The 26,564-nt window shown below is 38.7% G+C and overlaps 1 protein-coding gene across 1 annotated transcript in view; it reads right to left on the bottom strand.

Moving 5' to 3' along the window:
- Positions 1-1,049: 1,049 nt before the first annotated feature.
- The window catches only part of glra1 (glycine receptor, alpha 1), a 61,824-nt gene continuing 36,309 nt past the window's right edge, over positions 1,050-26,564 (bottom strand). Inside the window, exons 6-10 of the mRNA XM_079838241.1 lie at positions 26,356-26,438; positions 24,862-24,999; positions 19,042-19,256; positions 16,450-16,596; positions 1,050-1,955 (exon numbers count right to left, since the gene is read on the bottom strand). Of these exons, the coding sequence (XP_079694367.1) occupies positions 1,665-1,955; positions 16,450-16,596; positions 19,042-19,256; positions 24,862-24,999; positions 26,356-26,438 (874 nt within the window). The 3' untranslated portion in view covers positions 1,050-1,664. The remainder of the gene's footprint in view (positions 1,956-16,449; positions 16,597-19,041; positions 19,257-24,861; positions 25,000-26,355; positions 26,439-26,564) is intronic.

The following is a 26,564-nucleotide window of genomic DNA, read 5'->3' as shown; positions in this document are numbered from 1 at the left end:
CCTTCACAAAATGTCTAGTCGCAGTGTATAAAGATATTTGCTTGTAGGTTTTCTTGAAGAAATGCTTGAAAAACGGAATAAATTACAAATGTTACAGGTCTTACAAAATTGGTCAATGTCAAACAGGACGAAATGGAGACAACAAAAAACTGGTCTGGTTTGAAAACCGAAAAAGGCAAATGACTACAGAGTAACAAAACTGCTCTTTGGTTTCAAACAAACAAAGTGTTGCACAAAATGTATGTCACGCATGGCAAAATCTTGCATATCCTACATGGAGCATCTATCTCACAGCCTGGACACATGCTCGCTTTATATAATGGTGTTTCTCTTCAGTTCGGCAGTCGAACAAAACGTTAGAAAAGTGAAAAATGACATCTATATCATCTGCACCACACACAAAAAAAGCCTCGCCATGCATAGACAGCAAATGAGCGTGACTGGAAGAGAAAACTGAATCTGAGCATCTTCAGAATAAAACGGCCATATTTGACATGATGAACACTGAAAATAATTGCATATACGATTATTGCATAGAGAAGCCAGATGAAGATGTGTCCTAAATTTCATAAACTAAACCTTTGTGCACTTTTCTTTTTTAAATTCGGTTCGCACAATGCAGTGTTTATACACATAGTTTGAAAAATCACTGTAATATACATTTGGTTGGAAATATAGATCTAGTATCATGGCACTGGCTGTACTGCTAAACCAAGCTTATAAAAATAACACTGTTGAAGTATGAGATATGAAAGATCCCTTTGCTTTTCTTTCCGTCCGTTTCCGACATACTCTGAGATGATGAAAACAAAAGCAAAACAAAAGAATGCAAAGAGAAAATAAAAATGCTTAAAAGGTATATTTTATTTATTTTACATATATCTATATTTATTTAATAAATTATCTGTATTTTCCCCCTCTCAACCCTTAGCGGGGTTATTTTGGCTTTTAATATATCAAATGGCGAACACGTAAATAATTAAACGAATTTGGTCAACCTAAAAGATGACGTTTGGCACATGAACAGAACAGAACCATTTTTTTTTTTTAAAATGAGCACAGATAGAGGAACACATTAACCACAGCTCGAATAAATATTGTTTTTTTTCACTGGCACTCATCAAGATCCATTAATAATCGACATCAGAATGAAACATCATGTACTATACCAAAAACAAATCTCGGTCTCTGCAACATTTTCATCGTGTATTCATGGAAGCCCCAAACTGCCTCGAGACCCCCCCAAAAAATTTTTCAATGACTTTCTTATGGAAGTATTATCATTTAAATATATGATATATTACAGCAGTAATGTTTCTCCATATTCTCGCAATGCAGTGCGTCTTCAAGTTGCAAAAAAAGTTTTCCTCTTGGATTCCCAGTCATCAGTTCAGAAGTTCTTAAGTTGAATATTTACTTTTAGTCAGTTTCATTTTTTTAGTAAATATATTGCCACATTCATATATCATGCATTTTACTGCATTGCTATTGCACAGGTCCGGATTATTCAGGAGGACGGGAGAGAAAGAGACGAAAAAAAAAGGAATAAATACCTCTGCCGGGGACTCGTCATCACCGAAAGCGAGTGAGAGCACTGCAGTGAGAGAAAGGCGGGCACGGTGGGACGTGAGGAGGGGTGTAGAGGCGGGTGTATTCAGATCGCTTTAAATCATCTTGTGAACATCTTCGCTGCGTATGATCTTGTAAATGATCCAGTAGAAAATGTTAAAAATGAGGAAGACCAGCGGAAAAGCCACACGCGACACTGTGTCGATCCGTTTGGCGCGGCTGATGAAGAGCTTGCGCATCTCCTCGACGGTTTTCTCAGGGGGGTTGGCGGAGGAGGGTGCGTTGTTGTTGTTGCCCTTGATGGCCATGCCGTCTTTGCCCTGGAGACACGCCGGGCCCATGCCGTAGGCGGCGAAGCTGAATCTGCCGTCTCCCGCCTCGTCCTCCTGCAAAAGAGCACAGTTGTTCATCGGGTCAAAAAACCTACTCACACAATGGGCTTTTATTAGGGATACTCCACCCAAAAATGTAATTTCTCTCACCGTCTACAAGATGTGTGACTTTTTAGAGGAACAGAAATTAGGATTTTTAGAAAAAAATATCCAACTCTATGAGTCCATAGGGCTTTTTAAGCTGCACTTAATGTGGGGTTACATGGCTTTAAACCCTAGGTGGAGGAACATTTTATACTTCTAATTTTTAAAAGCAGGGTTAGAACTCCAATTGCAATTGCGATGCCAAACTTGTGCCGTATGAAATTACAGTCAAACCAAAAATTATTCAGACACCAGGATACTATAGTTCATTTATGTAAGTGAGGATAGCTAAATAAAGTAAACTGTTACATATTATACCCAACAATTCTTCATACAGTGGAATTTGGGACCAAAATTACTCAGACACTTTGACCTGCCCATGTTTTGCTTAAAGGGATAGTTCACCCCAAAACGAAATTTTTATGTTTATCTGCTTACTCCCAGGGCATACAAGATGAAGGTGTCTTTGTTTCTTCAGTAGAACACAAATTAAGATTTTTAACTCCAACCGTTGCAGTGTGATAGTAGTATAATGCATGCCAATCGGGATATTTTAGAGTATGAGAGCAATGAGAGTAAAAACCCATAGACATACGAATCCTTATTAAACCATGCGGCTCATGGCGACACATTGATGTCTTAAGACACGAAACGATCGTTTCTGCAAGAAACCGAACAGTATTTATGTTATTTTTTACCTCTTATCAGACGAATGTCATCTAGTATTCCCAGCGCCATAACTTCCGGCGGATAAGGTCAAAATACTGGCGAGGATCAAAGATATATTTACGTAGATGCCTCATTCAACCGATCCGCACAGGCACTAATGAGGAATCTATGTATATATCTATTATCGCGGTATTTTGCATGTATTTTGACCTTATTCGCCGGAAGTGATGGCGCGGGGACGGCTGATGCAGAGCCATAGAAAAAAATGAAATATATTTTTAAATATGGATATTTTTCTTACACAAACGCATCGATTCGCTTCAGAAGGCCTTTATTAACATACCGGAGCCGGGTGGAGCACATTATTTGATGGACAGATGCATTTTTTATGGACTTCAAAAAAAGAGCAACTATTACTGCTATTATAATGTTTGGATTAGCCAGAACATTTTTTATATAAATCAGAATTTATTCATCTGAAAGAAGAATGTTATATACACCACGGATGACTTGAGGGTGAGTAAATCATGGGCTAATTTTCATTTTTGGGTGAACTATCCCTTTAAGTGTTTTTTCTTTAATTGCTAATGCAACCTTTTACACCACAGACTGAACACAATTAAGCATTGCTTGACCTAAATTGGTATCCTCTAATTGTGTACTTAAATTTACCAGCTGACAGGTTGATTGTAATCCACTACATCCCTTTCTATCAAAGTTATCTGACATGTTCAAGACAAATTTGTTTTGACAGTTTAACTCTGAGTGAGTCATATTCTCAATCAAAGGGTGATGCGCATTCCCATTCAGGAAAAACTTGATCGCACAGTCAGTAGTGTATAATATGAGTACGCTCAATGCTAGAGACTTTGTAAACAGATCATCATCACGTTCTGCACTCGTCCAATCAATGACACTGACAACACAAATATACAAATAAGAACCGGTAACCCAGGGTTCAAGAATGTACAGTATGAAATTGAAATTATTTGTTGACCCTAAAGTATGAGAAATGTGAAGCAAGATGGATTCTGTTTACCCAAAGTTTACAATGAGCATGTTTACATGCACACAGTACGCTGATAACTTGAAATAACCTGTTGTCCGGGTTTACATGCAAACTAATAACCTGACAATGCAAGCAAACCGCATTTACAAGACTTTATTATTAAATCAGGTTATTTCCTAGTCTCGCGTTGCCAGACCTTCAGTCTGACGGCAAAAGGTCTGGACTCTATCAAAGCTTCCATTGGTCAAGGACCGCCCAAGTGGATGTTTGACTGACATGCAAGGCCCCGATCAGACAGAACGCGTTGTTGCAGTGAGAGGCGTCTTTTTTAAATAGTTTTCTGTTGGCGGTGAGTGTTTTGCGCGCTGTTTATGCGCCCCGGGTCCCTTGCGTTTTAACCGCCTGCTGCGTCTCGCGTTTTTCTTGGAGTGCTCCAAGTGCTTGAGATTGAAAAAAAGCAGAAAAGCACCCAACGACTTCATCACGTTTTTTTTCCCCCATAGTCCAATCGAATGAATGGAGAGGAGGGCCTTCCATTGTGGTGACTGTTATCTTGATTAGACTGACAGGACAGCTGATTCGGGGGTTGTCTGGCAACATAAAAAAAAAAACTGCAGCACACTGCTCTTTTCTAAATTAAAAAACAAAAAAAGGCAGTGCGGTGTGCCTCGCGTTTTCAAACCTGTCTGTTCGGGGCCCGTTTTCTGTCTGATCGGGGCCTAACGCAACCAATCACAGTTCTGTTCCGTGTCATGTTTAGGGGCGGGAAAATCTAAAGCCGATGTCCTTGCAATAACAGATCGGCGTGCATCTTTAATTAATAATTATCTTTATTAATTCAAGAACATTGTGCAAGTTTACCAATGACTGCAAAAGTCATTGGTAAGCGCTAATTGTCACAGTTGTAAAAACGACAGCGTTCTTCTTCCATGAGGGAGTTTGGTGTCACAGCATTTATTTCCAGCCAGACCGTTAAAGAACGCAACACACACACGTCTTGCCGACATCCTGTAGATTTCAACCAATCAGGTGACGACTTTGAAACTCCTCAAGTGTTTTCAGAAAAGTGTACCATATGCATCAGACGTTCAGACAACCGTCCCTGCGGCGTGACGTCTGAGGCTGAGACCCAGTAGTGACGTAATAATAGACAAAAAGTAGTAATTTGCATATGTAACTAAGTTTTTCATGTGTTATGTTGGTTGTGACGTTAAATAAAGTCAGTTAAAATCCATCTATCCATCCGTCTGTCTGTCTGTATATCTAGTGTATTAACCTCTGTCGTATAGATTGATTACCGTCATGTTTTGTGTGTTCAAGTTTTGGGTTACTGTCCACTTACATTATATGGACTCACATAAAGGTTTTTTGAAAATTAATCATCTATGTTCATCTGCAGAAAGAACATACATAAATGGTGAGAAAATGTCTTTTTTTTTTTGGTGGAGTATCCCTTTAAGTCCTCCAGCCCTGTCAGCTGGATTACACATTTTTACGAGTATTAACTATTGACATGTGTCAGCTAGCCGGAACAGGGTACAGTCAGAGGTCACAATATTTCACGTTTCAGTTAATGGACTCCCCACCTCCACACGCTCTTATTTGAGATTCAGCAGATGGACTCGATCTTACACGTTAATGAAAACAGAACCAAAATAACCACCTCGGTTAATTACATTTCAGCCTGGGTAGATATTTGACCATGATTGTGCCTATTTAAACACAAACCGCAGAAGCGAAATAGGATCATTATGTCCGTAATGCATGTTTTCAATTTGCAGGTGCAAACATCTAGCGCCGGGAACCATCCCGCTCGCTTTTAGTGAAAGATCAGCCATTTTCTACACAGGACTCCATTTTTAGACACTTTGTCCTCCTTCTGTCCTTGTCTTTCAGCCATCCCATTTATAACTGTTAATGTGTGCCGGGGTAAATGGAAGATCACACTAGGATGTGTGTGTGTGTGAAGGGTGATGTTATTCCACTGCCCCTTTGTTTTTGTATACGACGCTGTCTTTGATGCCAGGGTGCTACAACCTTTCCTTGTCCTTCAGTTGTACTGGCTCGCCATTTGTAAGTATTACGGATGCTCTGCTTTATTTCTGCTGCCATATGATTAATGTGGTGGCTCCGAGACGTGACGTGGAGCTGTAAAGAGGAGCCGGGCTGCAGCACCGCTGCGTCCTGCGTCACTTTCCCTCCCGGCCCGGCCCCTGCCAGATTCATTACCCTCCCTTTCTAATTAAAACTCCGCCATTACTGCATTATGCGTGCCAGCTGCGTTCCCAGTCAAACTGTTAGAGGGAATAAGCAGTACAATAAGCAGAACGCTAGCCTGCATCCTCGAGGTTTAAAGCGGAGAGCAATATTACCGCCGCACGTCAGAATGCAGCTCACGGCGGAGTTTGCAAATCAGGGGTGCGGCGTCCGCCACTATATACAGGACCTCTCGGCTCCTTCATCAATCAAAGTCTCTAGATGTGACTGATGTTTTGATGTCTTTTATTGGGGTTTTGTGATAACGACAGAAACCGAAACGGCCATAAAGTAGCAGCCTCATGCCTTTATCGTATATATTTAAAAATGTTTTGCATCAGATGTCCGGGACGGGGACGATTTTATATAAAGCATATATTAAAATGAAAGTCACCTCTATCATACACGTTGAGACCGGGATGATGTACTACATTTATCTGTGTAGGCCAATACAATGCATTGCATTTACATACGTCTGTTGTTTTATCACCTATGGGTGACTAGGAATGAATATTTTACGAGCTGCATATGAAACGGATTCAGGCATTATGCTGATGTGCCCAACGGTTATGAGTCTTGAATGAATATATGTTTACAAAAATGTGATTTTTCTCCAATAAACATCTGTGCCCTCGTAAATGCCGAGAATTCAAATGAGAAGCCGACAAATAGCATTTGTTTGGTGTATATCATGCAAGCATATTATGCCTTTCGGGTTTTCTCTAATGGCCAAAATTATTTTTAACCCTGTTTTGGGACAGCCACTGACATCCGCTGCATCGGTCCAACCACATCTAAAAACCTCTCTATTCCTGTCGCCCTGTGCAGTGACCTCCAGAGTATAATGAGAAATGCTGGCTCAAGAGGAAGTATTGATTCTAAATATGCTTACTAATTAGATTAAACAAGCCTTTTGTACTATGTCTTTAGCCTTATGCAATTTCTTCTAACAAAGCATTTGGCAAAAAACATAAAATCCTGACGAAAATTGCCCAAGTTGTGGCCACAATAGAGCAGGAATGAGTCCAAAAACTTGAAAAAGTCAATGTTTTGTTGTTAAATGTCTGAAACAAGGTCACAAGCTCAAGATATTTTCATGTTTTATTCTATGACATGAAATATGTCAGTAATCCTCACACACTAAAACTCATTTTTGAGATATGAGATATAACTTTTTGACTATAAAAGACTCCCTGTATCATAAAAAATGATGACCTTTTGCTTAAAAACAATGAAAAAACGCCCTAATCCCTCTAGGTTGAAAAAAAGGTCACCCCAGATAAAAAAAATTGAAACAACCGTATAACAAATGTTACTGCTGTAAGTAGCACTTCCTAAAACTTTCTAGGACTGTTGAGAAACTTTCTGGAGTTTTCTGTTCTAGAAAACAGTTTTTCTGGAACAATCCAAATTTGGTATACATATACTGTTTAAAGGAGAGAGAGAGAACGAGCTCAACTTGATACTTTTTGATATTTGTTTCAGTAGCGATATATAATGTCACACAAGATAAATGATACTACCGTTCTTGTTCTTACAGAAGAACAAGGCTATCTGGACCAGTACTCCAAATGTAATTTATTGGACGGTAGCAGTTTCTCAGAGCAGAAATCAATGGAAGAAAGGAGCGAATAGTGGACATTTCCATAGAAGTCACAAAATTATGGAAGAATAAATTGAATTTTATTCCTCCATCATTTTCTCAACAGTCCTAGAAAGTTCTAAACAGTTTAAGAAAGTTTTAGGAAGTGCTACTTGCTTATAAGCAGCAAAGTTTGTTATATGGTTGTTCCAATTTTTTATCTGGGGTGAGCTTTTTTTAAAAAAAACATTCATTGTTTCAAGCAAAAGTTCATCGATTTATGATACACAAAATCTTTTATTTGAAAAATAGCAAAAATGATAACCTTAGTGTTTATGCATTTTTAAAAAGGCATTTGCTAATAGGCTAAATGGGACTACAGACTTTGTCAGGGACATGAAACTTTACGTCAAGCAGGAAAACTCACCTAATCACTATTCTACTTGCGCTAACCCCTCCCTTTCGAAGCACATAGACTAGAGCTCTGTAGAGAAGCTTGTCCGTTTAGGGCTACTGTAGAAACATGACGGCGCAAAATGGCGGTTTCACTGTAAGGGGGCCCGCGGTGTATGGAGATAGAAATGGCTCATTCTAAGGTAATAAAAACATTTCTGTTCAATATAAAAACATAAAAAAACCCATAACTGTTCATTATGTAGGGTGTTTATACACCACTGAAAACATAGTTATGTATATTGCATTTCTGTCAATAGATCCTCATAAATATTACACACTGCACCTTTAAGTTGTGTGACCATGCGTAGTTCATTTATAGTCTACCATAAGTTTTAATTTTTTTCTTCAAAATTCATTAAAGTTGTGTTCATTTGTAAAGATCATCTTGATGAACAAAACGTGTAAGAATCCAGAATTTTTTGTTGGCCATAGAGCTTATTTTATACAATAATCCAAATGCCATTGTAAAAATCTCATTGGGTTTTTGTTGAGGGAACCAGTGATACCAACTTCCAGATTGGCCTACAAAAGTATGTCATCACTGCAGCTCCCATCCTGGAATTCTCAGCACGGTTGGCTAATACTACTACAGTGTGTAGTGACTTTGCCACTCGGGATTGGTCACTTGTCTGTTGCCTGGCCATATACATCCATACCAGCACGGAATGAAACGATTAAGCAACGAGAATGGTTGGTCCCGACGGTGGAAAAGCAGCTTATGTAAAGGTTTTCTGAGTGGTTTTTAGCATGTTGCTATAGGGTTTCTTGGGTCTTAGGGGGTGGTTGCTTACTGACTCAAGTCAAAAGAACTCATCCAAATGTCATATTTTGGTCCCAACATGTGTCTCAGGTCTCTCCTTCAGTGTAACAATGGGATTTTTTATCCAATTTTAGAAATGTAATCCTCTCCTGAACAGCTCCCATGATTTGAGTTGTCAATCATGTCTGCAGCGCAAGCAGTGCAAGACATGCTACACACTGAAGTTAAATACTTGCCGTTAGAGGTTTGTTACACCAAAAATAACCTATTACTATATAAACACCACTAATATACCCCGACAGGGTGATCAGGACGCACAGTTGACGGGTCTTGTGTCATGCTATAGGGGTTAATTTTGTAATAATACATACACTCACCTAAAGGATTATTAGGAACACCATACTAATGCTGTGTTTGACCCCCTTTCGCCTTCAGAACTGCCTTAATTCTACGTGGAATTGATTCAACAAGTGCTGAAAGCATTCTTTAGAAATGTTGGCCCATATTGATAGGATAGCATCTTGCAGTTGATGGAGATTTGTGGGATGCATATCCAGGGCACGAAGCTCCCGTTCCACCACATCCCAAAGATGCTCTATTGGGTTGAGATCTGGTGACTGTGGGGGCCATTTTAGTACAGTGAACTCATTGTCATGTTCAAGAAACCAATTTGAAATTATTCGAGCTTTGTGACATGGTGCATTATCCTGCCGGAAGTAGCCATCAGAGGATGGGTACATGGTGGTCATAAAGGGATGGACATAGTCAGAAACAAGGCTCAGGTAGGCCGTGGCATTTAAACGATGCCCAATTGGCACTAAGGGGCCTAAATTGTGCCAAGAAAACATCCCCCACACCATTACACCACCACCACCAGCCTGCACAGTGGTAACAAGGCATGATGGATCCATGTTCTCATTCTGTTTACGCCCAATTCTGACTCTACCATCTGAATGTCTCAACAGAAATCAAGACTCATCAGACCAGGCAACATTTTTCCAGTCTTCAACTGTCCAATTTTGGTGAACTCGTGCAAATTGTAGCCTCTTTTTCCTATTTGTAGTGGAGATGAGTGGTACCTGGTGGGGTCTTCTGCTGTTGTAGCCCATCCGCCTCAAGGTTGTGCGTGTTGTGGCTTCACAAATGCTTTGCTGCATACCTCGGTTGTAACGAGTGGTTATTTCAGTCGGCCCATTCTCCTCTGACCTCTAGCATCAACAAGGCATTTTTGCCCACAGGACTACCGCATACTGGAGGTTTTTCCCTTTTCACACCATTCTTTGTAAACCCTAGAAATGGTTGTGCGTGAAAATGCCAGTAACTGAGCAGATTGTGAAATACTCAGACCGGCCCGTCTGGCACCAACAACCATGCCATGCTCAAAATAGCTTAAATCACCTTTCTTTCCCATTCTGACATTCAGTTTGGAGTTCAGGAGATTGTCTTGACCAGAACCACACCCCTAAATGCATTGAAGCAACTGCCATGTGATTGGTTGATTAGATAATTGCATTTATGAGAAATTGAACAGATGTTCCTAATAATCCTTTAGGTAAGTGTATTTCAAAGCAGCTTTACATAGAATGCATGGGACTACATTACAATAATGACCATCTGCATTATCGCACTTACATGACTACTTAAAATAAGTCGATCAATATTTCATGTTTATTCACTTATTACTTTATTAGTAGGAGGCTGGATGTGTGGTCAGTTATACAAAGTTGCCCTGGTCAGCAGATACTATTCAATAATATTTGCCTGCTGGATGATACTGACCGACAAATCAGAATCAAGTATTCAAGAGTTGCGTAATAAGCAACAACAAAAGACTGCAGTACTTTGCAGCCCAATACAGTCCAGTGCCAAGTCCACTCAACACCTCTGGCTCTATTAAACTCTCCAGAGCTGCACTATAATGCAGGCTGCACCAAAACAAATAAAACAACACGAATCAGCCTCACTCTGCACCTTTGCCACCCCAACTCAAGACGGCTAGCCGGAGTGCGACAGTGACTTACTTATCTCCTTGTGCTTATTTGCATAGACAATCCCCACTCGTATGAACGGCAGCTGCAGCGTTCAGAGTTCCCTATGAGCGATCCGCCTCGCATTACAATCAACCCTAACGAGGTGATTACTCTCCATCAATAGGCTACTCACTAACATGCACTTGTCATTGTTAGGCAAAGCAAAGACATCTGCAGTCCAGAGGTCACACTGCTTCACCCAGTTATTAATACAGCTTTGTCAGGCCATGCAGTCTGGCAGAGGGGCATTCTGGTAGTCAGTTGTACTTTGTTATACCCATGTTGTGTAACAATAAACTGTACTGGATCCAGTAAATAATCCAATTAGTTTAACTATTTGTTCAAAATGCTATAAAAGTACATTGTATTAAAGGTGCACTATGTAACTTTTCCGTCCGCTAGAGGTCGCCTATTCACAACAAAAGGCATAGTTTGATGACGCCAAGTTTGAGCGCAGAATCTTGGGACAGGTGGTCTTCACCTCACAGCCGGTGGAAAAGAATCGGGATAGGACTCGGGCAGAAATCATGTTCATGGATGCGATTATTAACGTTACTGTAGTATGAAGCAGAGCAGGACTGAGTGTTGGGGATCTGAGCAATGCAGCAGGAGCGATTGTTAATAAGAAGAGCGGAACACGCGCCTCGCGAGCAGCGGGACTGTTATTATGGCATAGTCGCCGGCGGGACTTTTATTATGCCACAGTCGCCGGCACCATTTCCGCTTTTCCAGCATGAGTATGAGGTAACGCAGCTCTGTTCATCATATTAGATACATCTGTGTGTGTTGAAAATGATGTTATGACGTTACTCTGTGCATTCGCTCGGTGGCTGCTAGCACACTGCAGTGAGAGTAAAGCATTTCTGCAAAATAAAACTGGAAACCGATGTTAACGCAGATATGACTCAATTGACAGGCGACTCCCTCACACGTCCCGATTCCTTGGTTAAAATAGCAATTTTCTCACAATTTACAAATAGTTGGAAACATCTGGTATATTTGAAGTCCTCAACTGAACAAAATATATAACACTGGCCAAGTGGTTTTTGGATATTTCACTGAAAAAAATTGACATAGTGCACCTTTCAATAATGAGAGCTAAATTACAATCTATTTATGCAAATGAACTTGCATCTTCATTTAAACTCCAAAGTATCTGCATGGCAATAATCATTCATTATATTTACATTTTTAACTTGGCTATGTCTTTGCTTATTGACTGTCTGATGCATCATGCACAATTCTTAGCTGAATTCTTAGCAACATACTAGCATAATACTATTCCTTTCATATCTTTAGAAATAGTAAGTGTAATATAGTAGTTTTTCTATTACGTCATACACAGTGCTTCATGAGATTGTGTGGGTACTAAAAAGTGTTCTTTTGGTGCAATGTACTTGTTGCAATTCTCTGATTGGTTAAAATGTCACAGTAGAATCATGCTGCATTCTCACAGGGCGTCAGCATCAACTAGGCTTGCTGCGATAGTCGGTGTTGCCGGTGATACCGGTGTTCAGTTGCAACACTGGTTACATCACTTGCACACCGCAGCACCGCCCTCACCGTAATTTTAAATTCTAAACCGAAAGTAAAATGCGCACAAACGCACTGTCATTCGCTCACGGCCGCGCGGTCATTCACGGTGCGCGTTTTCAGTTCATTCAATTCAATACATTGAAAACACTCGCTTTGCTCCAAACCGTTATGAATGCCCGAGCGGCCATGCACATTTTAGAATTAGCGATTTAAAAGCCCCTGTCTGTGATACTGGTATTACCGGTGGTGTCACATGTCGATTAACCAGTGGGAAAATTTCCTCACCGTCACATCCCTAGCGTCAACGCTTGACGGAGGGCATGTCTGAAGCTGGTGCTGATGCGACCGTCATATTGACAACTGCCAATAATATTACTTTTCCAGTGTTGCATGAACGCAATTGGCTCGACGCCAGTGATGCGACGCAACAGAACCCACAATTCTGATCGGTAGCGCATGACGTCACACATTCAAAGTAAACGAGAAGCGTTAACGCAGACGCCCCGTGTGAATGCAGCATCGTGGGTAATGTAGTTTTTTTTACCAGGAATTCCGCTGTTGAAAATGAGTATTTAAAAAATGCATTGAAATAAATGTGAACATATATTATAAATTAATAACCTTAACTCACAGTGGGTCTGTCTGTGTGGGTCTGTGGTTTATTTGTAAAGTTATCGTTAAAAATCAGTCCCCTATAAAGAAAATGAATGGGATTTTTACTTCCGGAACCCGACTGGTGCACTCTGTAGACACTTTACTCCGACCGGTGCACTCTGTAGACACTTTACCATCCCATGAGGCCAGGGAAGAGGATTTGTGAAGGGCAGGGAAGCAACACAGCTGAATGCAGTATGTCCAGATTTAATTCATATTACACCCATTCATGCTATATAGAACATCCCTTTGTAACGATTGCAAAGTAAGTACTCATTCAAAATAAGTACCTACTTATGTTTAGTTTTTGAGGCACCCAGTAGCTAGTTAGCTTATGTTAGTTAAGTGAGACTAAGGTGTGAGTGACAAGTCAGACTGAGGTTGCACACTGTGCACTACCCGCCAGGACGCTATACTTTTTTTTTCTAATTCCGGACAGCAGTCTCTTGCTCTGGTGTCATTCCAATCACTGCTGAGCACATATCTCAGTGCTGTCCAGCAGGGGGAATCCTCTTTCTACACCCGACGCCTCTCAGAGGCATATGCAGGAGGAGGAGGAGGAGGTCGATAAGCTCCCATGGTAATGCCGGAGAGTTGTTTTATTGTGTAGTGCAGGGAGGTGACAGCTCCGGGCTGCAGTGCAGAGAGCAGGCACTGACTGATAGCCCCAGTGAGGCAGAATGAAGGGCTGAACCCCAGCCGTGGATCACTGTGGCTGGGGAGTTTCATTAACCAGGGGGTGATAATGATAATGCAGCAAACCTACTGCTGTGCTGCACCTCCTGAAATGAAAAACACTCCACATACACACGAATATTTAATCATACAACCATGGTCACGTGCCATTACATGGAGTCTCATGCTTGGAGAGCTATCTGAGAGCGTTCCTGTTAATGGCTATCCAAAGCCGTGACGCCAAAAACAGACGGAAAAATATTTTCCATTTTGTGCTTTTGAGAACACAAATGTTGACTGGCAAACATACTATTCCAATGAAATATGTAGATATGCACTGCAGTTCAAGTGTTCGGGGTCGGTATTTAATAAAATAAATTAATTAATACTTTGATTTAGCAGGATGCATTAAATTGATCACAAAAGACAAAAGACTTTTACATTGTTCTTTAAAGAAAAATAAAATAAACTGTTTTTTTACATTCAGAACTTTCTATTCATAAAAAAGGGAAAAAATGGATCACGGTTTTCACAAAAATATTAAGAGGCAGAACTGTTTTCACATTGATAATAATAAAAAATGTTTCTTGAGCAGGAAATCAGCATATTAGAATGATTTCTGAAGGATCATGTGACACTGAAGACTAGTAGACGTACACAGGAATGAACACGTCACAATATTCCTCATTTAAATAATTCCCACCCAAGGCGTATGCAAAAAAGGGGGTGAGGACTGGTTGTGTTGCGTTAGTAGCGTGTTGAAACTCGCAGTTATGTTAAGAAGACATTTCCCAAACATGCTCGAAGAGGTTGACCAATCACAACACACCAGCAGACCAAACAAAGCACATTGCACTTTTTGTCCAAATAAAGAGCTATTTTTCTATTAAGTCAATGAACAAAGATCATTTCTGCCCCCTGAATGGCGTAGTTATTTACTAGCATTGGCTAACCAGCCAAACCCTTACTGTTTGAGTTGTGAACTTATTGGATGGAAATCTGTAGCATTTATACCAAACAGCTGGATTTGCAGTTTGCACCATTTGCCCTTGGCGCCTGAATGGTGGAAGGACTGTTATCAGCGAGGGCTGTGTAGTCTGTCTCTGTGGATTTACCTGTATAGGGCTAAAGGGAACCAGAGACTAATCTCACTGCACCCATTACATGCAGCCCAGAGGCAAACTGAGGATTACAACGGAGGGATTCAGGATTTATTCTGAGCTTTCTGAGCTACTTGAAAGATTTCTCCATGCCAACTCACATTACTCTATGAATGGATGGAGCATTAATGTTTCAACTTCAACTCACATTATGTTGGTTTCAGTCTCAGCATGCTAAAGTCAGGAGAGAAGATCAATCCGGCTCCCCCAAATATGATGGCTCCCTTCTGAATGACCCCATTATTAAAACGTTTTTATAATGTTACAAAATGTTTATATCTGAAATAAATGTATCATGGTTTCCACAAAAATATTAACTGTTTTCAGCATTGATAATAATAAGAAATGTTTCTTGAGCAGCAAATCAGCATATTAGAATGATTTCTGAAGGATCATGTGACACTGAAGACTGAGTAATGATGCTGAAAATACAGCTTTGCCATCACAGGAATAAATTACATTATAAAATACAATCAAATAGAAAAATGATGTTGCTGTTTTTACTGTATTTTTGATCAAATAAATGGGGTATTTGTGAACATTAGAGTGTTCAAAAATAGTGGTCAACGATAACTTTTTCTGATTGGCCGATGTGTTAAAAGTGGGACTTTTAATTTGGCGGGTGCCGCTGAAAATGCCAGTCCCTGAGAACAGCAGCACCTGATCACAGCACTCACATTCTTCTCTGTCTTCATTAGGGTTAGGCCTCTGTTAAACAGTCATATTTAATGCGTTATTATATAGACCTGTTAAAGGAAAATAAATGGTTTGCAAAAAAGTATAGCGTTTGCTTTTATATTATTAGCAACAGAAAGGCAAAAAATGGGCTATAATACTTTCTCATTTACCGTCAACATTCAGCTAATACGCATCTATACCGTTAAAACAAATCTCTGAATATTGTAACGTTTTCCAACTTTTTTTGTTTTGGGTTTTTTATTTGGATTTCTGTCATTAGTTTAAGTTTCAAGTTAAAAAAAAAGTACAAAGGTCTTGTGTAGTCTGCTTTGTCTTGGTCTTACACAAAATCCCTCTTAATGAGATAAGGAATTTGCACCAGCAATTAATACAATAATACCCATAATAATCACTCTTTAGAAAACAAAACCCATTCAACACATATAGAATGGCTTTCATTTAATTTAGATCCTTGATTTTAAAGTTGATTACTTTTAACTAAAATGACTAATGTCATTTACACAGTGCTAAATGTAAAATTTGTGCTACCTTGTCTGTATTTGAAACAAATATGATTACCAGTGCACACAAATTTACCAGATTATTAAGTACCCTGTTAGTCTGCAGTGTTTACTTTTTATTTTAATATTTTTAAACAATTACTTTATTTGTGAAAAATACTGTAATATGATTGCAGAATCAAGCTGCCGCTATCTAAAGTATACGTTTTTTTTTTTAAATTTAATTTATCAAATATGAATTAAAATAGATATATGTATATTATATACCGGCTTTATACTCTCTAAGATATCAGCATCGGCCATCAAAAAAACAATAATCGGTCGACCACTATTCAAAAACATTAAAAAAACGTTCTGACTGTGCAATATTGCATCTGCAGGGCTTGTAGATACAGTGTGCTTGTACTGTAGGGTTTACCTTAAGATGCCTTCTCCTCCTGTGGAAACGCAGCAGCTCCTTGTGTTGGCGTGCAATGAAGTTGACGGCCGCATACTCCAGCAGGGCAGAGAAGACAAAGAGAAGGCACACTGCCATCCAAATGTCAATGGCTTTCACATACGAGACCTGCAGCAAGACAGAAATCACCAGGACTGGCAATGAGCAACGAAGAACAACTCTGAGTCACCGCCTGCCTTAAAGTTCACTCACTGAGTCACTCGCTTAGCTCAAGTGCTCAAAACTTTCTAGTTGAGAAAGTCGTAAAATATGCCCATTATAGGTAAGAATACCTTTCATCTGAAATCCAGAGAGCTAAAAGGACTGTTCTACCAAGACTGAGATAGGGATCAAAGTTTTAATGAATAAAATATGTACATTTTAAGAATTTAGGCTTAGCAGTCTTGATGCATGTTTTTTTTTTCCAGAGTGTGATCGCTGTTAGATGGTGGCCCGGTCTCTACGCATAGAGGCGATTGAAGTGCGCTCTGGGAGACGCGATGAGAGCTGCTGCTTTGGCCTGGAAAAGAGCTGGGCTGCCGGCCCGACCGCTTGGCTGAGACTCACTTTATTTGACAAGCCAGTGACCAAAGTGGTTGTGGAGTTTAGGTGGCATTACAAAGTGCACGGTTCACAAAGCATTGTTGAAATGATGGGAGCGCGCTGGGGTGAGACAGCGCTGATGAAATACTCCACTCTGATCTTCACCGCTAATCTCAGATGCCTTTATTGGAACGGCTCTCTTTCGTTAATTGAAATCTTTTTAATTATTTCCATCAATAACACCTACTATTATCAAAACCGAATAGTCTTTGGAGCTTTAGCCAAGATAAAAAGTTGTGTTTTTAGATAAATGTAGCAGGACACAGTCATCCAAGGACATGGCTTTAGCACTGAGATTAAAAGCATGCCGTTTTTCAACAACTGCATGATCAGTATTGCAGTGAGGAGACTCAAAATCATCGGCCAAATATCAAAACTGGGAATAATCTCCCAAGACATTCACATTTATTTATTTATATATATATATATATATATATATATATATATATATATATATATATATATATATATATATATATATATATATATATATATATATATATATATATATATATATATATATATATATAAACTTTCATTTCATAAATCCAGCTAGAGGTTTTCATGTCAAGCATGGCAACCTATTTAAACCTGAATGGTGTGTGTGTGCCAAGTCGTGATGCATGTAAATGATGATCAACATCTCAAACTACAGCAATATCCTGTCTCATCTTAACGCTGCATGTAGGATATGAATCTATGAAATCTATGTACTACATCAGGCTGAGTAAGTAAAACAGGTACAGAGAAATGATGGATACAGTTTCTGTCCTGTTATAAAGTAATTATTTCAACAGTCTCCAAAACCACACACACAGAAAAATGGATAAATATATAAATAAATAAATGGGCAATTATAGCAGGTCATTGAAAAATTATCACCATAAATTGCTATCAATGCAAAGCATTAATGAATTCTGAATCAGCTGTACAGTTGGTAGTACCAATGCAATAAGCTAAATGAGTATGAAGAACCATCTGAGGACTTGATTACTCTTCATGAATAGCCTGGTATGACTCTGTCTATTTGGGATGTCTCTGACAAACAGCACTTTGGCAATAAACATTTTGTACTACACATTAATTACAAGAAATTCACTCCTACAGTTGAAATTCTGCAGTGGCTTTACACTATGTATACGTTTTTTTACAATTTATTTCATAGACACATCATGGCGGTCTCTCAAAACCAAGTCAACCTAGATATCATATTTGGGTGTCAAAGACATGCTCCTGATGTCAAGATTGTCTCAGACTTTCTTATAGGGCAGCACGATTTGGGGAACAATCGAATTGGGAATTTTTCTAATAAAAAAATGATTATAAATAATTCCAATAATAATGAAAATAAATCAGTGCCATTGTTTTCTCTCAAGATGCACACCATAAATGTTTTTCTAAGGCATGCTTACAAAAGCTACTTATCCTAATTGAACTAATGCCTACCCTAATCAGTAACAATAAGGTTTCATTAGTTAACATTAGTTAGTGTATTAACTAACATGAACTAACCATGAGCAATACATTTGTTGCTGTATTTGTTTATCTTTGTTAACGTTAGTTAATAAAAATCCAGCGGTTCATGGTTTGTTCATGTTAGTTCACAGTGCATTAACTAATGTTAACAAGATTATAATAAAGTAGTAGTAAATGTTGAAATTATCATTAACAAAGATTAATAAATGCTTTATAAGGGCAGTTCATTATTAGTTCAAGTTAACTAATGTAGTTAACTAATGAACCTTATTGTAAAGTGTTACCATCTAATCTAAGCCCTGTCTGTGGAACCAGGACTTTAAGTCTTAAAATGATTTTTTTATGAGGTTTGAGTTTGGTCAGGATGATGTTTATGTAGACAGGCAGTGGACTGTGATTGAGCCCACAACAGCCCATGATATACTGCAGTGGTATACATCAAAAACATTAAAATATGCTTTTTGTGGAGATGATAATGCTGGAGAACCAACTGACCTTGGGAAGAGAAGCTCTAGATCCTGAGCTCTGAGTGGTCATGGTCAGCACAGTTGTGATGCCCAAGCCTACGCGGGCAGGAGCAGCGTCCATGTTGATCCAGAAAGACACCCAAGACAAAATGACAATCAGGAGACTGGGAATGTACATCTGGATCAGATAATAGCCCATCTGTCTCTCCAGGTGGAAACGAGCCTCTATGCAGGTAAACTTCCCTGAAACACAAATAGTACGTGGCTTTCATTGTCTTTGATTCTCTAGTGCTTTGTTATTGCAGGTTTAAGACGGGCCTTTTAAACAGGGTTGCAAAGTAATTTTTTCTTTCAAAAATGGAACCGTTTCTAAATAATAACCAGGTATTGCTTTGCAACCCAGTTCAGTTAAGTTTACCAAATTAAAAAACAGATAATGAATCAGAGCAAAACAGAGAGCATGACCAGTGGAGTCCAATTACGAATTAATGTTCTTTTTAGTGAGTCAAACATAGGCAGGTTAGGACTTCAGTCAGTGTATATACTGACTGCTATATACTGAAGTACCTTCTAAAAAATAAATCAATGAAATATGTTTTAACATTTTGGTTTGTTTAGTCCTAAAGCCCTAACAAATCTACATCAAATGTTAAAGTCCTCGTGAAATCAAAATTGATCATATTTACTTTGTTAGCGCAAATTGCTAGTTTTGTGGTGAACAATCCATCCGTGTAAGTCAATCCGCATCAAAAAAATTATTTGGCTTCGTAATCTTTAATCAAAATCTGAAAATGCTCCTCCCCTCTACATTGGTAGGCCTTTTTTGATGACGTCTGTTTGACGGCTTGGGCTTCGACACCGACATGCCATCATTAAACACGCCCATCCAACTGACAGTCTGCTGCCCGCGAGCTAATAAACAGAGATGGCGAGGAGGTGCGTTTTCTGAATGAAACGCCTACGTTTCTATATCCAATCAGTTCACAGGGAGGAAAAAACAAACCACGCCCTCTGTTCTGCTCATTTAGTATTCCGTTTCTCTCGGAAATACGTCAAATCACTGAAATAAAGTCGGTTGCAACTTCCGGTTCACTGGGACTTTAATATATCTAAACATTGAACAATAGCATAGCATTTTTATTTTTCAAATATCATTGAGGATACTCAGCTGCTAAAAGGAATCAGAATAGTCAAATCCTATTCCTAGTTTATAGCCCCATGACACTTCCATGTGTGCTCCCACTCTATAACTAGACAGCTGAGCTGAAAATGTCAGGGTCAAGGTTCATTTAACTTCCACCATTTACTCAGCTAAACTGGAATTGTCAAGCTTTTGCAGTTGTTACAGAGTTGATGCAGCATAAACCTCTAGATTATTCTCTTACTCCGGGGATGTATTGACTACATTGTTGCATTTATGAATATAGATAAAGACATAAAGGGAGGTGCTAGTACTAAAAGCAAACAGAGGTATTGACTCAAACAGAAGCTCAAACAGATAGAGCAAACATTTTCTTTGAACTCCAATCTTTGTTGATCGTAAACAGCCAAGCGAAAAACAGTAGGGATTAAACTGACCAGCACTAAAATTAAAACTACACAAGAGCCTATTTTTCCCAAGGGACTTGGAGGACGCATTCGGATGAGGAAGACATAGTGAGAGGAGGCTGGACTGCAGAGCTTAGGCCTGCTCTGCAAATCAAAAAAGATTGCCACTAATAAATCTGAGAAAAACGACACTTTAATTTCTGGTTAATGCTTGACTGGGGAGCAGCAGAGCGCATGTACTGACTTTCCAGTGCTCGTGCTGGAGGAACACGACTATGCAGAGAGAGAGAGAGAGAGAGAGAGAGAGAGAGAGAGAGAGAGAGAGCTCTGAGACGGTGACTGATGATTAGAGTGTTAGGGCATTTTCAGGGTCTTTGATGCGCACAAACACAGAGGTGATAGGTGAAGTGCAAAGTAAGCACACCGAAGAAATATGACCTGTGGCGCATATGAAATGCACCTCAGGCAGGAATGAGAGAGCGCGAGAGAGAGAGCGCGAGAGAGAGAGAGAGAGAGAGAGAGAGAGAGAGAGAGAGAGAGAGAGAGAGAGAGAGAGAGAGAGAGAGAGAGAGAGAGAGAGAGAGAGAGATATGAGCAAATATTGAACCTTATTAAAGTATTTAAATCTGACTGATATTAGGTTAGCTCTGGATTACCTCATGGTAAAATGTGCAAACACAGACAAGAGAAAAGTGATATTATCTAGAAGAATTATACTTAATACAAAATCAATATGAGCACAAATTTCTGTGTTAAGTTTTTTAAACTCAATTTTATAGACCCCATTTGAATATTTTCATATAAATACAAAACAAACACAAAAAAGGAAAAAAAAGCATATTTTAATTTTCTTTAAACCCTATTTCCAAAAAAAGAAAATAATGAAGAAACAAAAGCACATATATATTGTATATAGCTATATATATATTTAATGACATGACATTTTTTGTAGAATTGATATCTCAGGCTGTAACTGTGTCTATAATTGCTTGTTATACACAATGCAAATAAAGAAATGGTCTTGATCTTAAATAAATTACATTTAAAGCAATCAATTGTGTTTGAGTAGCTTTATAACGTTTTACACATTCAGCTTGCGCTTCATGAATGAGTCTCAATGCTCTGAGTATTTGGCCAATGTTTTATAAAAGAACGAGATAATAATGGGGATGTGCTCTAGGTGAGATCGGCATGAGGAGTTTGGAAGCTTTGGAAAACTGTGTGGAAAAAAGTTAAACCAGTTATTCTGAAATGTGATGTTAATCTAATAATGTTTAAAGGAACACGCCGACTTTTTGGGACTTTAGCTTATTCACCGTATCCCTCAGAGGGATCGTTCATGCATCGTTCATAAGTTCATGCATATCATTCTCATCTCCGTGCGTGCCATAACTCTGTCTGACGCACCCACCGCTAGCCTAGCTTAGCACAAAGACTGGACGTAAACGGCTCAAGCTAGCCTACTGCTCAATAAGTGACAAAATAACACCAACATTTTTCTATTTACATGTTGTGATGTGTATAGTTACATCGTGTACTAAGAAAATGTAACGTTTTTCATAGACCGATATGGCTAGGAACTATACTCTCATCCCTGCGTAATAATCATGGAACTTTGCTGCCGTACCATGGGTGCAGCGGCAAAATGATATTACGCAGCGCCTGAAGATAGTCCCCAGCACGCTCTCTGTGCAAGCAGGTTGTCACGTTGGTTATGTTGATGGAAGTTAGCCTATTTTCAGGCGCTGTGTAATATCATTGCACCTGCTGCACCCATGGTACGGCCACAGAGTTCCTTGATTGTTAGGATTCCAGGAATGAGAGTATAGTTCCTAACCATATTGGTCTTTTCATTTTCCATCTGTCTTAGTACACAATGTCTTTGTTTTACCTCTGTTAAACCTCCAGTCTTTGTGCTAAGCTAGGCTAGAATGGTGCGTATGGACTTATCCAACTCTGGGGATACGGTGAATAAGCTAAAGTCCTCAAAAGTCAGCGTGTTCCTTTAAAGGTGTCATGCATTGAGAAATCAAATCTTTTGACAAACAGTACAAGTCAGTGTAAAAATATCCTGTAAATTTCAGAACTCCAACAAAAAAATCCTCATTAATCCAATTTACTGAAACTAAGCTTCCCAAAAGACTCGTTTCGGATTGTCACGTTATGTCACGTTATGATGTCATGCGACAAAAGACCTCTGCAGAAGAAGATCTACATCATTGACTATTTAACCCCACCCAACGATCCACGCACATCACGTCAGAGATACGAGAGAGAAGCTAACAGGATTACTCCAACAACCAAACCATAGAGACGCCTCTGATCATTACAAGACGTTTTGCAGTGCCAAGTTATGTAAAAACAAAGTCTTTGCATTGCCAACTTTGTGAACCTAACATTAAAGCTACACTGTGTGATATTTTCCCCCATCTAGCGGTTAAAAGGTATATGACCATCCAGTGAATATTAGTTTCTCTTCCTCTCAATTCCGATTTCGTTTTAACTCCTACGGTTGGCGATTTAGTCCAAGATTAATATGGCTTCCAGTTCAACCTCGTCCACATTCGACACGGTGCCATCGAGTGTTAAAACGCGAAAGGCAAAGCTTGAATTCACGGGTATGTCCCTCTTTGGCTGATGTACTTTCAAGATGGAGGGGCAACATGGCGACCTGCATTCGAACCCATTATCGTATGTATTTTCAATGGCATATTATAAACTTACGAGAATACTTTATTACTAGAAAGAAGTAAATATGCATTAATGAGCACATATATTTTTGAAAGAACTAAGTGTTTTTAGCTAAGAACAAACTAAAAAAGTTACAGAAAGCGTGGATGAACTTAACTTCAGTAAGACGCTTGTTTTACTGGGGATTCGTTTTTAATCAAGACACCATTCGGCGCAGGCTTTTCAGAGAGATTGAAAATAAAAGATGATGCAGTGGCGACTATATTGTATCCGACAGTAATGTCGCAACACACAAGTGTGAGTAAGAGTGTTTTTACCATGTGTCACTATTGCTTTGTCCGTTACAGAGTATTTATACTGTAGTGCCGCAGTCAAACTGAATAGTTGTGAATTTGCTGTTCTTTCCTTTGCTTTGGTATTGTTGGGGTTAATGCATTGGATTATTGGATACAGAAGAAAGTACGCAGAGAACGCTGCTTTTGTTATTGTTTTGATCGAAGATATTCACTGTAATCCTGAATAAAAGCTTCAGTGAGCGCCATCTGTTTTGACATCAGTAATTACAACTCGTCGTTTTATTTAAAACACGACACTGCAAATGACAATTTATATGTTTTTCACTTCATAGAATATAATGAACGATAAATTTAGCCTATAAGACAGTGTGACAAACATTGGTTTACAACACCACAAGTTATCCTTTGTCAACTATAACTGGTAACCCCAAGTACTTAAACTTTATTTGCCACAACCAAGATGTATAAAGCCACGTAATGTGCATAAATGTTTCACAATGTTAGCAAATGTGTAACAGGATATTGTTCAACATCGGAATTTTTCAAAACAATTCCACATTTGTAATGTCAGGGACAGTGAAAATTATTTTAACATTCAAAACGGTTACCCATGACTATCAAAGTGTTTGAAAGAGAGGGTCAAAAACAGGATATAAAATAACATTACTTCTAAATTACAGGATATAAAATAACATTACTTATAAATTAGGATGTTTTTGATCTAAAAATATCTTTATAACATTATAAGTGGACCGCAGAGAACATTATAAAATTAAACGAACAATTATATTAACCTTTTTAAAGTTACCTTACTCCTCAAGCCTATTATGATATCAGATGAATGTGACCTTTAAAAAAACCTAATGCTTAAGATAAAAAAAATTAAATAAAAACCCAATAAGACTGTTTCGAACAAAACAAAAACACAAACTCTCATTAGCTCAATGATAATAACTCAAGAAAAAAAGAAAATCTGCTCTGACTGTCCCTGCTGTTTTGGCTTGCTTCTATTTTCGATCTGAACTAGTCTGGCCTTCAGCAATTTTCCAGTTTATCTGGAGTGTAACAAATCCTGACTGTCAAAGCTGACTGAACAGATGGTGTTTAACCCAATCGAAAGTTCATGTAGAAGATTCAAAGCAGAGCTGTGGTCCACAACCTTTCGTTGAACTCATTTTGGTGCCAAGTGCTTCATATCAACGGATCCAACAATAGTTTGCGTTTGTGTCCGGCCATATTTAATGTAATGTCAGCTCTGAACAAACAGTACAGCTTCATATGTAGATGAATATCACACGATGACTGACACTTACCTGTATTGTAGTGCTTGGTGCAGTAGCGCAGATCCTTCTCTTCCTTCAGTATAAACTGAGGTAACGTCAGTCCGTCTGCTACCTGCACGGCTCCCTTCTCGTCCCACTCAAATATAAGATCATTCATTGTGTAGCCAACTAGTGGAGGAAAGATGAAACAATAGTGTTGTCCGTGAAAGTGAAAACAAGAGCTTCCTTTGGTCTGAAATTGGATTCAGCACTTATTTTTTTTATCTCATACACTACAAAGAAATTATCTAAACAAGCATAGAAAAATCTATAATATATACAGTCAAACTAAAAATTAGTCAGAGACCAGATATCAGTTTACTTTTGTAACTGTGACATATTATACCCAAAATTCTTCATACAGTGGACTACCAGTAAAATTTATAAACCAAAATTATTCAGACACCAGATATATTTTTTTACTAGTGGGTGCAGGACACTATATTTTGCTATCCTCACTTACAAAAATTAACTATAGTGTCCTGCACCCACTAGTAAAAAATTATATCTGGTGTCTGAATAATTTTGGTTTATAAATTTTACTGGTAGTCCACTGTATGAAGAATTTTGGGTATAATATGTCACAGTTACAAAAGTAAACTGACATATTATACCCAAAAATTCTTCATACAGTGGACTACAAGTAAAATTATTAATACAATTATTCAGACACCAGATATAATTTTTTTATAAAAATTATTATTCAGACACTTTGACCCGACCAAGTTTAACGTAAGTGTTTTTTCTTTAATTGCTAATGCGACCTTTTACACCACAGACTGAACACAATGAAGCATTGCTTGGTCATAGGTTGACCTAAAATAGTTTTATCTAATTGTGTACTTAAATTTAACAGCTGACAGCTGATTGGTTGATTGTAATCCATTACATCCCTTTCTATCAAAGTTATCTGACATTATCAAGATTAATTTATTTTGACAGTTTAACTCTGAGTTCTTGTCATATTTTATTACCATTTTCTAAACTATAGCGAATAAACTGTGATAATGTGACAAAATGTTGAAGGTGTCTGAATACATTTTGGTTTGACAGTATATAAAACGTCAAAATGTGAAACAAAAAGCACCCACCATAATCAAAGCTAAAGCAATTGTCTGCATTGATTTTAATGGGAGAGATTTGTTCAAATGTTACATAACCACCAAACCTGCCCCGTCCATCACCCACTCCAAATAATCTGCACATCATTTTCAAAATGCTTCAGTCAAACAAAGTTTCCCCGGCAGAAATGCGCTATAATTTGGCATATTCGAGAATCAATAGTAAATAACAGAAATCTGTAATGGCATGAAGGGCCGGAGTTGCCTTGTGTTCGAAGCGTCTCTCTGCTGACTGCTGAATCTACTTGAAGGCGGCCTTAAATCACTACGCTCTTCATCTGCTGGTGCCAGCCAGTACAACATCCATCTCTGCACCACTGAATAAATCCTCTCCATCTGGCTGAAAGGATCAGGGCATACTTACAGCTCTCCAGCTGCATTATACAGGTCTGCACATCCATAGGGAAATTCTTCAGGTCCATGGGGCAGGCCAGAATCAGTGTTATTCTGAGAACAACAACACCCGCGATCAGCAGAAAAAAAACTCCACAACAGATCAAATTAGACAGCTCTTATTTTCTTCCTATTCCACTGGTCAAATGAATACTTGAGGTCCGGAATCAGATAATTGTT

This window comes from Gobio gobio (genome assembly GCF_949357685.1).
Source record: "Gobio gobio genome assembly, chromosome: 16".
Classification (NCBI taxonomy): domain Eukaryota; kingdom Metazoa; phylum Chordata; class Actinopteri; order Cypriniformes; family Gobionidae; genus Gobio; species Gobio gobio.
This window is presented reverse-complemented; position numbering and strand designations above follow the sequence as displayed.